The sequence below is a fragment of the Mycotypha africana genome, assembly GCF_025528875.1.
Source record: "Mycotypha africana strain NRRL 2978 chromosome Unknown BDF20scaffold_1, whole genome shotgun sequence".
Classification (NCBI taxonomy): Eukaryota; Fungi; Mucoromycota; class Mucoromycetes; order Mucorales; family Mycotyphaceae; genus Mycotypha; species Mycotypha africana.
Window position 1 is genome coordinate 828,769 of NW_026515725.1, and position 12,353 is coordinate 841,121.

Below are 12,353 nucleotides of genomic sequence, written 5' to 3' on the forward strand. Positions count from 1 at the left end.
CTGTAAATATGAATTTGTTTATACATGTAATGGATATCCATGACAACCATGCATATAGTTAGTTTAATTGTTTACTGAAAAAGAAAAGTATATACAATATAGACGTGGTAATACAGTAAAACTAGGAAAGGGGTCATAGGTGGTAACAATTATATATCTGAATAGATTGATGGGATGAGGAGAATATAAGTACAAGTGTGTATGTTTATTTGAGGGGGATCCAATCTCTGGGGTTCTTCAAAACTTCAACGAGTTCAGCTTCTCTGGATCCAGGTTCGGGTTCATGCATGTATTCCCAACGGGCAGTGAGAGGCATTGTCATCATGATAGATTCGACACGAGCACAAGGGGTAGCAAGACCAAACTTAGTACCACGGTCCCAAATCAAATTGAATTCGACATAACGACCGCGACGGATTTGTTGCCAGCGAACCATTTCGTCATCGAAAGGCATAGCATTTCTCTTCTTGACAATAGGAACATAAGAAGGCAAGAAACGGTTACCGAGTTCCTTACATAATTGGAAAATCTCTTCAGCAGGTCTGGAGTTGAAGTCATCAAAAATGACACCACCAATACCACGAGCTTCACCACGATGACCATTCCAGAAATACTTATCGCATGCCTTTTTGAGTTCAGGGTAAAGAGTCTTATCAATCTTGTCACATCCTTCTTTATAAATCTGATGGAAGTAAACAGCGTCCTCTTCGTAGAGATAAACAGGTGTCAAATCAGCACCACCGCCGAACCACCAGAGCTTGGGTGTGCCATCAGGGTTCATGACTTCGAAGTAGCGGTAGTTCAAATGGACAGTAGGAGCATTGGGGTTCTTAGCGTGCATAACGAGGGAAATACCAGTGACGAAGAAAGGAACCACACCGTCAACATCAATATCCCTACCGCGGTCTTCACGCATCTGACGAACGGCTTCAGGAGAAAGCTCTGAATAGACTACAGAAACAGCAGCACCAGCTTTTTCCATAACATCACCTCCGGGCATAACACAAGTGATACCTTCACCGCCATGTTCAGGTCGTTGCCATTCAGTACGGATAAACTTTCCCTTACCATCCATTTCCTCAATGCCCTCACAAATTCTCTTTTGCAAGTCTTTAACAAAAGCTTCCATTCTTAAACGCATAGGCGCATCGTCACCAATGGGACCCTTGGCACGCTGTAATGAGAAGGGAAAGAAAGAAACAACAATTGCAAAAGCAATTTTTTGTCAGTAACCTAATTTACTGATCCTCTACTTCCACAATCCATGTGTTACTACACAACAGCCCAACTTTCAAAAACTGATTACTTTACAATTTCATTATCGCTTTTATAAATAGCATATTTTGCTGACATAGACGAAGAAGGCATGTTAAGAAATTAATGTAAGAATATTTTTACTGTTCTAACAACGGAAAAGAGAAAATGTTCAGAAAAAAGGATTTAAAAGCTTGCTTTAAATAAGATTGTCGTATTTGTTCTGCTGTTCAATGGCGTGATAAGAAATTCATCGACCGCGAGACATACAAATTTTAACGTCAAGGGAACCTGATGGATAGTTATCTCAACCACTCGATTAGTAGTCATAGTCTGTGTCATAAATCACTATTCAAATATGTTTATTAGCCTTTATATGCCAAGTATCACCTATTCCAACTGTTATAATCTTGTTGAAATTGGACTTATTGCAGGAGGATGCTAGCAGAAAATTCTTTTTTACAACAGAAAAAGTACACTGCGCGTTTTCTCCGCCCTGGAAGTATATTTAGATGCCTCTTCTGATTGCATTGCAACGTTTGACCAATTTATAATTTCACTGATAATGACCTGATTTGTCTCGAAATATCCAAATGCATGGTTTCTTTTTGGGCAGACCATTTCATCGATTATAAACTTATATCCGTTCATTCTTCTTATTTTCACCTGAGCAGGTAAGTTGTAGTTGGAATATAATCTAGCATTTTTGAAGATCGATCAATATCAGACTTGCAGTGTATATTAGGTGGCATCAGTAAGGATTTAGAGTAAAGAGGAGCCCAACCCTAATTCAGGAAAGACAGATTGATCGCCAAAAAGTCGGGAAAATTGTACAACCTAGTGTTCCCTTTTTCGGCCTTGACGGTTCCTCGGCGTGGTATAAAGTTTCCTTGAGAGTTAATGTCAGTGCGTGGCACAATCTGGGCCTCTGAAATTTCAAAATTCTGCAACTTGCACCGGTTGCACCAAATCTCGGTTTAGTTATGGCGGCGTCTGAATGAAGTCTACTCCTTCCTTGAGTAGTATATTGTTGGCGGAGCATGTCGCCGCTATCGCGTGGCGTGTAATTCAAATAGAGAAGCATAAGTGGATGGTAACAAATACTTTTGCACGTAGGTTGATGGAAACTCTTCCTTTTTATTTCTCACTTCAACATGTTGCCTATCAACGAGCCTCCACTATAAACGGAAAGGAATGACATTAGAAACGAACTTATAAAGAAAATGCAATAGCGAAAACTACGTATAGCTCGAACAAATGATTATTATTTATTTGAAGATATATAAATATAAAAGTGTTATCAACGTTGGTTTACTAAGGAAAATCTAAAATGGTTTAAGGGAAAAAAAAAAAGGAAAATATATGTACATAATTTTTTTTACAGATCTAAGACATGCTTTCAACATAGGCTAAGGTTCTCTCTTTAACTCTTTCAATATCATCTTCGGTACCATGAGTTTTTTCGAACTGAAGCCATTTCTTAAATAAGAACTTCATCTTTTTAGAAGAGAATTTCATTGATGCAACACGCTCAAACAAACGTCTACGAAAAAAATTAAAAAGTTCAGTTAGTTTGTTACGTCTCTACATAAAAAAGCAATCAAAATGCAATTTTTTACCTTGCTTTCTCCACATCAGTCTTGATTTCCATATCTAGATATATATTCCATAAATCTAGACGTTTAGGATAATTGCTCAAGACACCTTCAAGTATTGTACGACCACGTTCAGGTTCACCATGTTTGAACTCCATTTGACCAAACTTGACAATTGTTTGTACATGTTCAAACTTGGGTAAAACCTTCAGACTTTGTTGAAGTAATTCTCTCGCTTTTTCAACTTTATCGTTTTGAAGACAATAGAGTCCAAAACCAGTCCAAACTTCAGGTAATTGGCCGAATTTCTTTGTCATTTCTTCATAAAGGGCTTCAGCCTTATCTTGCTTGTCGCTACGTTCGTAAATCTTGACCAGTTGCTTATACACTTTGATGGGTTCACAATAAATCAATGCTCGTTTGAAAACTTCTTGCAAACTCTCCTCAGTACCAAAATTATTTTCCAAATTGAGTAAGGCTACCCAAACATTCAACTTTTCTTGTTCTTCACGGAAGTTGATTGTCTTCAAAGCACGTTCACCAATATCACGAGCCTTTGAAATTTCAGATAGTTGCAATTGATATGCCATGTAATTAATCCAAAGATATGATGAGTTAGGTGAACCGACAAGCAAGCGTTCATAATCATTTGCTGTCTGCGGTGCGTTTGTGTTGAGTTCAGCAGTGATATCTTCCACTTCTTGCTTTTGATTTTTCTTCTTCTTGGACTTGGTGGAATCTTCATCATCTTCGTCATCAGAATCTTCCTCTTCTTCGTCACTTGAATCGGGTCTATTGTTTATACCAGTCCAATCGAAATTATCAATCTTCAAAGCAGGCGTAGGTGCAGCCTCTTGATCTTCTTCAGCGTCTTCCTCTCCGCTGTCGTTGCCACCATCAGATGCAATGGCGTTTTCTTCTTTTTCCTCATCTTCACCATCGCTTTCGTCTTCTTCATTAGCAGAGACATCTTGCATTTCTTCATCAGAATCAGACTCGTCAACTTCAGGCATTTCCTCATCACTATCTGATTCAATATGATGTTGTGCTTTCTTCTTTTCACCAGCAGGATTTGAGGTTCCTTCTACTACGCTGGTTTTCAAGGAGGCCTCAAGACGTTGCATATCGTAATCAATATAAATAATCTTAGCCTTTACTAATTGACCTAACTTGTAGATGTCCTTCCATTCCTTCACAAATGAATCTGATAGGTTGGCAATCTTGACACGTGCGGCAATATTGTGATTCAATTTAACAAATACACCAACAGAAGAAACGTTACTGACATAACCTTCATAGACATTGCCACGTTTGATGTCACTGAAAGACTTGACTTCGTTTGATTCAATATCAGGATAGATACGAGAAGGTCTTAAGGAAGCATCAATTTGACCACGTTCTTTATTTACACCAATGATAGCCATGCGAACAACGTCTCCTTCTTTATAAGCTGCAGTAGGGTCTTCGGTATACGTATCAGCAATGTCAGTAAGATAAACCTTGGCATGCAGTTTGTTAAGAAGATGGACATTGAGACCTGTCACCTTATTGACACTCTTGACAATACCATTAAGTACTTGTCCAACTTCGACATCTGAGATACTAGTGATGCGAGGTGTCTTTTCATCATCCAAATTCATAAACTCAATTGTTTCTTTGTTGGCATCGACAGACATAACGATAGCACGAATGGCTTGACCAGCAACGAAATGTTTCGACAGATCGTTACATATAGTGGGATCGGCTGAGGCCAACTGCTTGTGCAAAACACCGGTCGTATGACTGCTAATACTGACAAGTGCATATCCAGAATGAATATCAGATACAAAGCCCATGAATTCATCACCCACTTTAAGATTACGAAGCTCTCGAGAACTTCCGTCATCATTGCTTTCCAATTTGAGGGAGCATTCGAGATGTTGCTTCACTTTAGCAGCGTGAGTGATAGGTAGGTAAGTCTTCAATTTGATATTACGAACACCTAAAATTCTGACTTGAATCTCTTGCTTGGTTTTGAACTGACTAAGGGGTGCTTTCAGATTAGTAATGTCGCTCATGTTGTTATAAACTTCAGAGGCATGAAGACGACCCTCAAAATCACCAGGTAAGATAAGGTTGATATGTGTCTTTTTGATTGACTTGATGGTAGCGGTAACGATTTTACCAGGCGCAAGAGCATCATTCTTCGCTTCATGCTTTGCCTCCAATCTGGCCTTACTAGCAGCCTGCTTTTCTGCTTTCTTTTTAGAGTTGATGAAAGAGACTAACAGTTTGCCTTCTTCAGGATTCACTGTCAGCACGGTTGCTTTTACTGTTTGACCGATATTAAACACCTCCTTAAAATCTTTCACATGTGTTTCCGTCATTTCACTGCCTGGCGCAAACGCACTTACACCGTTATAGAAAGACACGATACAGCCGTTGCTTCTGATAGCAACGATCACACCGTGAGAAACATCATCCACCTTAAGGTCGCGAATGTCCTTGAAAAGTGGGTATTCACTGTTGATCAATGATTTTTTGAGTGTTAAAAAGACTTTTTGCTTGACGGGGTCGATTCTAAACACACGGCAGGTGATTTTTTTGCCTGGCTTGAATTTGAGTTCCGGACGAGTCAACTTTACATCAGCCATATGAATAGCGGGAACAAGACCAGAAATAGACTTGGATATTTTGACCAAAATGCCTGCATCAATCAGCTTTTCAATTTCACATTCGATATCCGAGCCAACCTCAATATCCGTAATACGTAAGTATTTTTCGGCCAAAACACTAGGTTGTAAAGACAAAACCAAAAGAGCGTCTACAGGATTGTAAGATAATACACGCGCACGGTGAACACTACCGATCTTAAATTTGCCGGAGGTGGGAGTAATGTTGGCAATACGTTCGTCAGCTAAACGAGAGATGTGGACGAAACCGGAAACACCAGTCACCTTATCCAAAGTGGCCCAAATACCAGTGTTATTTGCACGTGCAACTTTGACGTTGTCTAAAAACGAGCCTGCAGGGAAAAGATCAGCAACAAACTTATCTGATTTCTGGTTGTCTGTGAGAGATGGGACGTCCAATTCTAAAGCATGGCTCAACAGTGTACCGCCGATTTTCTTTTCATCCGTGTTGAGAATAGTAAATAATGTACGGAAGGTAATGTTTTGACCCAATTTGTAATCATTTTCAATATCTTTTGAGGTTGGAATATGTGACATATCGATGGTTGTTGAGTAAAGGCCTTGCATTTTAACTGCTAAGCCATTATTTTGAACAGCTTGAACGTTGCCTTGCACTAACTGTCCTGGAAGGATAGAGACGATGCTAGAGAAAGGAGCTTCGACTACTGCACTGGCGATCTTTGAACGATCAATTGAAACGTTGACAGTACGGCCTGCCGCTTTTTCTACAACGCATTCAACATATTGACCCACAACGAGTTCCTCATTACGGTTGTATTGCTTAACGTAAGACTCGGATTCTTTCATTGGCAAAAATCCTGCTAAATCCTTCACACCCAAGTCTAAAATATAACCATGATCTTCAACGCTTTGAACGGTAGCACCTAGGGTCTGTAGTGGGAGGGAAAAAAACAAAACAAGTTGAAGGTTACTATCAATATACCATATTTTTCATCATTATGCCTGAATATGTCTGCTGCTAAAAACAATGCTTTACAATTCCTGGTGTAATATCAATCTTGGGAACATCTTCATTTACTTTACTGGGATTCAGCGTTAATTCAATCATTTTTTTGTTCTCTGATTGCAAAGCGATAACTTTGCAACGGACCCATTGACCAACACGGAATAATTTATCTAACTTGGGCAAGGAAATGTCATTGCTATCATCGTCATCTGAATCTTCCATATTTTCGTCTTCATTAGCTGCTTTTTCAACCATGGCTGTTAAGGCATCTGATATTTCAGTGATAGCTACAACACCCACTAACTGATGAGGCAAGGAAACAAATAAATCCAACTCGTTGATACGAGAAATGCAACCCAAGAATGAAGTGCCAACTGTCAATTTCTGTGGAAATAAATGTGAGCTTTTTCCATTCTGTCCAAATCATGCGTTCTATATCCAACAGAATATATTTTACCTTGAAGTTCAACTGTTCAATATATGCTCTGTCTGATTTTGGCTTGGTTTGTTTGACAGGTGTGGTCTTTTTTGTCTTTTTCAAAGGCTTTCTCTTCTTCTTTGCTGGTTCTGCTGCATCTTCTGTGCTGTCTTCAGTTTTACTCTATTTTTGAGAAAGTTCCATTAGTTTCATAATTTCTTAGTTTCAGTGTGATAATATCTCATCGGAAAGCAAATGACTTACAGAAAAGAGATCTTGTGCCGCTTTATTAGCAATTTCACGATGTTCGAGAGGTGTCAAGGCACTGGCGCCGCCACGAGGAAAGCTTTCTTCTACAGAGGGAGCAAGAGTAACAGCTGTAGCATCAGTTTCGGTCTCGCTACTTTTCGATTTTCTTTTTCCCATCGTTGTATAAAGTCAAAAAGTTGAGGTAATTGAGGGGAAAAGGCCAGTTCAATTAAAAAGGGTTTTCGGTATTAGTTTTTTTGGTTGATTTTCCGTAAAACTAAAGACTGCAGAATTCATGGTCACAGTGGCTTGATTAAGCTGGGCAAAAAGAAAGGGGGATTCATGAAAAAAAAAAAAAGAACGGGGCGGCATAAATTTTCATTTTCTGATTGGAGGTACAAGCTTTTTTTATGCCTTACGCTTGGACAGATAGTTAGTTATTCAAAACGGTTTGCGTCTTATGGGCAACTTGAGCCTTCCAATAATACACACTGATAAAACTGCTTTCAACAGGACATATGTTTTTGTACGAATATTGCTCACAATAATGATACGATTGTGTCGGGCAATTTGAAAAGAGGCAATTAAGGATATATCTATTGGTCGGTACTCGCTGAATCTTTTGATATTGTCGTCTTTCATTGATTTGTAGCTACTTATGGCTGCAGTGATCTCTTTGTCGTTTCATGTTGATTAACGAAGACGATTATTAACTCTTGTAAAGTTGTGATACAATGACTGCTTGAGCCTTTTTTAATTTTTCATAGCTACTTTGCTAAAATAGAGGACTAACAACGACTTGCAGATTCGAAATAAACCGACCTAGTAAAATTCAAGCAGAATACACATTATATCTTATAAAACTGGAGACAACTGCATGCTGAGATGTGCGACATTTCTACTCATTTGGTAGTAAATTTAATTGAGGGAAAGTGGTTATAATGATAGGTTTAAAGCAATCCAAACTGATAGAATTTATAATGTCATTTTTGATTCGCCTGCGTTATGGTTTCAAATTATGCTGATACATTATAACAGAAGGCTATTTAATGTATGTCCCGATTTTTTAGAGGCCATTATTATCAGTATTCTTCGGTCTACTAAAATATGTTGACTTAGCGCGTTGCTAGTTAAGGTACCACAATATGAAGGAGGTATACTAGAGCTCTGATTTGACATTATTAAAGTTGAAAACGTAACATAGTAATTATGTCAAATACAAAAACTTTTGCGCAACATACTTTCAACAAAAATGAGAATGAGATCAGATACTTCCTAAACCAAAGTTTATAATACTGCAGCCATAGAAGTAAAACGGAGAGAAGCAATATGATTTATACAAAATTAGAACATTTTATTGGTGATCAAAGGGGGACAAGCTAGATTGATAGTACAAGTATCATAGCAAGAAATAAGAAGCTTTTTTTTTTTGGGTTTTTTTGCCAAGGTCATAAGCCCGCACAAGATTAAGTTAGGTATAGGACCGGCCTGTACAAACTTAAGCTTTGAATGTTGGGCAGATGAATAAAGTAAGACTATACAAAAATGGGGAATATGTTTGGCAGTAAATAAATAATTACAGATGATACAAGACTAATAGAAAATTGAACATAGATCAATTCTTTAGGAGTGGGCACCCTTAACATCAACAAACTCACTGTAGAGATCACGAGCGTCATCATCATCACAAAGAGACATAAAAGCTTCACCGACGCCATCGCCGTTGAAATGATCGGTGTGATAAAGATCAGAAGCAGAGTATTCGATCTCGAATTGTACCTTGCCCTTATCATTAGCCTTTTCTAAATCGACATAGTATTGGTCCCAGTCAAGAATGGTGCCGACATTGAATTGTTTGCCGCTTGTGTCATAATTGTAAACACGGAATGCAGGGTTATTGGCAGGAATGATAGAAGGAGCACTGAACAGACCAACAGAGGCTTTTTTCAAGAAATCGTCATCAAGATCATCGCCATCAGCTCTGACAACGGTATAACTGCTACTACTCTTGCCCTCAGGTACCACAGCGAGCAAATTATCATCTAAAGAAAGTAGAGTAATATTGTTACCATCTAAGTGACTGGAAGGACGGGACTCTCAACTCAAAAAAAAAAAAAGAAAGCAAAAAAAGATACTTACTGTTGGTATGACCAGTGAAATGTCCTACGATGGTGTTACCGTATTTACCAAGCAAATTAATATACTTTGAGTAGCAAGCGTCCTTGTACAATTTTTCGCCTTCATCGTCTGCTGGTGGTATATGACCCATAACGTAGACTGAATGACCCTTCTTCTTTGAATACTGCTTCAGCATACGCTCGAACCATCGTAATTGAATTGCACCAGGGCTGGAACTGCTGTCACAGTCGTCCACTTCGTCGTTTTTGTGGAAAAAGTACATGCTGTTCAAGTTGATCACACTGAGCTTATTTTTGATGAGTTCTTGCGCAAAATAGCCACCTACTTTGAAATTTGTGTCCAAGTTCAGATTGAGGCCTGACCAAACTGAGGCTAGTTTGCCATAAATACTATCTTTTTTAACGAAATCGTTGTGATTGAAACCGTCATTGTTACCAATAGTAGGAATCTATCATAAAAAAAAAGAAGAAAAAATATAAATTGCTATCGAGTCAGCATTAGGTTATTCAGTGAGATGACATTAACTTCATACTTACAAAAGGCACCTTTTTGGTGTCGTAGGCACTCTGAAAATATTTCAAAACACTCTTATGAATGTCAACAATTTCATCATCGCTTTTTTTCATTTCATCATCGCGATTCTAGAATAAAAAAAAATCAAGGGGGTAGGATTGGATGGGGAAATGAGTATGCAATTTGATCAGTTAATGTCTTACAGCCTTAAATCATTTAAAGTTTTCTTTTTATTGTAGTTGAAAAGTAAAATGATAAACTTACATGTCTGACACTGTCACCAGTGTAAATGATGAAATCTATATCATCGATTTCATTTTTCAAAAAACTGAATGTTGCATCAAGCAAAGCCGCAGGAGTATCACAGTCGCTGCCCAAGGCTCCAAATGTGCCTGCCTTCTCTCCACGCTTGCTACTGTGTTTATGGCAATAACTATCAGGATCCGATCCAGCCTTGTAATGGGGATCAAAGTGAATATCTTTCGGGAAAAGGAAATGCGTGCATACGTTAATATATTTTTTCAAAGATCGGTTGCTTTACTTGATGCCCATCGATAGCTTGCAAAAAAAAAAAAAAAAAAAATATGCTTTATGTACCTGTTATATGAAGAAATTTGCCATGCAATTTTGAACTTCTTTTTACAAGTGCTCTTGCTTTAGTAGTAGGTTTGGCTTGGATTGCGTTCAAAGCAATCAAAAGACTGAGCGCAGAGTATGTTAAAGATTTGAGGAAAACCATTACAATGAATAAGAGGTTAAAGTAAACGAACTGTGCAAGGTAACGAAAGAAAATCAGAAAAAGAATGAAATTGGCACACACCTTTTATATACGGGTACGCGTTATTTTTTAACATTTATTTTGTACGCAAATACTAAAAGATGGTTAATATATGACAATTTTTGCAGAAAAAATAGTGAAATTGATAGGTTCAAGTAGCTTAAAAACCAGTTTTAATGATCTGATATATTTGTGTAATGATACTTCGTACCTTAATTTACAATAAATCACTTTAAAAGACAGCTAATAAATGACCTCTCTTTTGTTCGTGAGAGATCTGACCGACGAAGCCAGCTTTCTTCTGCAGTTTTGCAACCCGCCACAATCGGGTACACACGACACACGCTCACACATACACCCATAGACATAATTGGACCTGTGCAAATTACGTCAGCAAAATAGCAAGGACGAAGGGATCCCTTTTTGCTCCACCAAAAAATTGTAGTTTCCCGTTATTATTTAATTTATATAATATTATATGTAAAAGAGAACCAGAAGAACGCCTGCTCCTTTTATCCACCAAGGCCAAAACAGCCGTAGTAATTTATTTTTTATTCTTTGAAAGTCTGAGTGTATTTCGAGTAAGATCAAAACTTTTATAATGTTACAGGGAAACCATTACCATTATGCAAATTGGTTGCATGCAAGCTTGTTTGTTATACCTGAAAAAAAATAAGCCAAGCCATTCTTGCGTAGTTTAAATCAAAAAGATTTGCACTTCTTCTAATCAGGGACATTTCCAGTGTAATCCTTATTGCTACGCTTAACGAAACGAAAGAAACTTAAAATTAGAAAATACGGTGTACATTTTAGGCAATTGACAGAATTTCTTCTTTTTGTTGTATTCGATTCTTTAGTTTAAAAAAAAAAATCTATAACTCATTAATTTGATTTGCTTCACAAATATCATCATCGGTCATTACCAGCAAATCCAAATTCAAACACAGAAAAGCGCCTTTTAAAGTCTTTCTTCTCGGTGCCCCTGAGTGTTTCAAATGTACAATGTAGTTCATAATAGAGATAGAATGGGATAGAGAGTGTTGATACACTTCAACGAATATTGAGCTATTCAAATGTGTCACTTCTAGTCCGATATATAGAATTTATGTCAGTTTTCTCTTGCAAGAAGTATATTTCAAAGACAACATTAGTAAGCACTCTTTCTGGCGTAATAAAACAAATCTAGAATTTTAAATTATATTGGAACGCATTGAATGCCATTTTACCCTTTGTTTAAACGTTACTAAACATTAGTTAAACAGTCAACTAAATAAGTTAATCGGTTTAATAAAGTTCGAAATTTACGCAGTAACTAGCCATACTTTGTAAAAAAGCTAATATAAGCGTTGTTTATCTATCTTTCTCTCTTTTTCGCTGTTTAATATCAATTAGTGAATAGAAATCAATTTGCTTCCAATATCTATCACAAAAAGGCTTGGCAAAATTTGACTTTGTTCGGAATCTCTTACAATTAACAACGATGTAGCTCTTATCCGATAATCATCTAATGATACAGTTGCTTCTATGCTTTTGAGTATAATAATCACACTTATTGTACATTGCAGAAACTACACAGCTATAAAAACGGTATTGCGTGACTATACAGTTTACATGACCACAGTAGCCCTTTATTTCCAAAATCGTCAAAATGTCCGATCCATCGTACATGCCGGCTTCTTTATTCACTTGGTGACGCGAGCATCAATTCATTTGCAGTAAAATATGGCGATGTATCGCGTCATTAACAATAATGCCATAGTGTAAACTA

The 12,353-nt window shown here is 37.6% G+C and overlaps 4 protein-coding genes across 4 annotated transcripts; all 4 read right to left on the reverse strand.

The window, feature by feature from the left end:
* Window positions 1-82: 82 nt before the first annotated feature.
* BDF20DRAFT_20354 (coproporphyrinogen III oxidase, aerobic) lies at window positions 83-1,424 on the reverse strand. Its single transcript, XM_053074911.1, has 2 exons — window positions 1,312-1,424; window positions 83-1,174 (listed from the first exon to the last, which is right to left on the reverse strand). Exons 1-2 carry the CDS (start codon window positions 1,366-1,368, stop codon window positions 206-208), a joined length of 1,026 nt encoding a protein of 341 aa, XP_052940326.1. The 5' UTR covers window positions 1,369-1,424; the 3' UTR covers window positions 83-205.
* Window positions 1,425-2,869: 1,445 nt separating this feature from the next.
* BDF20DRAFT_811062 (uncharacterized protein) lies at window positions 2,870-7,332 on the reverse strand (the record flags this gene model as incomplete). The annotated part of the gene is made up of 4 exons (XM_053076650.1): window positions 2,870-6,412; window positions 6,519-6,872; window positions 6,946-7,089; window positions 7,171-7,332. The coding sequence occupies 4 exons, from the start codon at window positions 7,330-7,332 to the stop codon at window positions 2,870-2,872; spliced, it is 4,203 nt and encodes a 1,400-aa protein (XP_052940327.1).
* A 1,182-nt stretch (window positions 7,333-8,514) lies between these two features.
* On the reverse strand, window positions 8,515-10,577 carry BDF20DRAFT_842461 (Metallo-dependent phosphatase-like protein). The gene is made up of 5 exons (XM_053079506.1): window positions 10,405-10,577; window positions 10,072-10,286; window positions 9,831-9,935; window positions 9,295-9,742; window positions 8,515-9,197 (listed from the first exon to the last, which is right to left on the reverse strand). Exons 1-5 carry the CDS (start codon window positions 10,544-10,546, stop codon window positions 8,779-8,781), a joined length of 1,329 nt encoding a protein of 442 aa, XP_052940328.1. The 5' UTR covers window positions 10,547-10,577; the 3' UTR covers window positions 8,515-8,778.
* A 731-nt stretch (window positions 10,578-11,308) lies between these two features.
* On the reverse strand, window positions 11,309-12,253 carry BDF20DRAFT_831152 (uncharacterized protein; the record flags this gene model as incomplete). The annotated part of the gene is made up of 5 exons (XM_053078424.1): window positions 11,309-11,436; window positions 11,509-11,633; window position 11,812; window positions 12,036-12,112; window positions 12,144-12,253. 5 exons carry the CDS (start codon window positions 12,251-12,253, stop codon window positions 11,309-11,311), a joined length of 441 nt encoding a protein of 146 aa, XP_052940329.1.
* Between the last annotated feature and the right edge of the window lie 100 nt (window positions 12,254-12,353).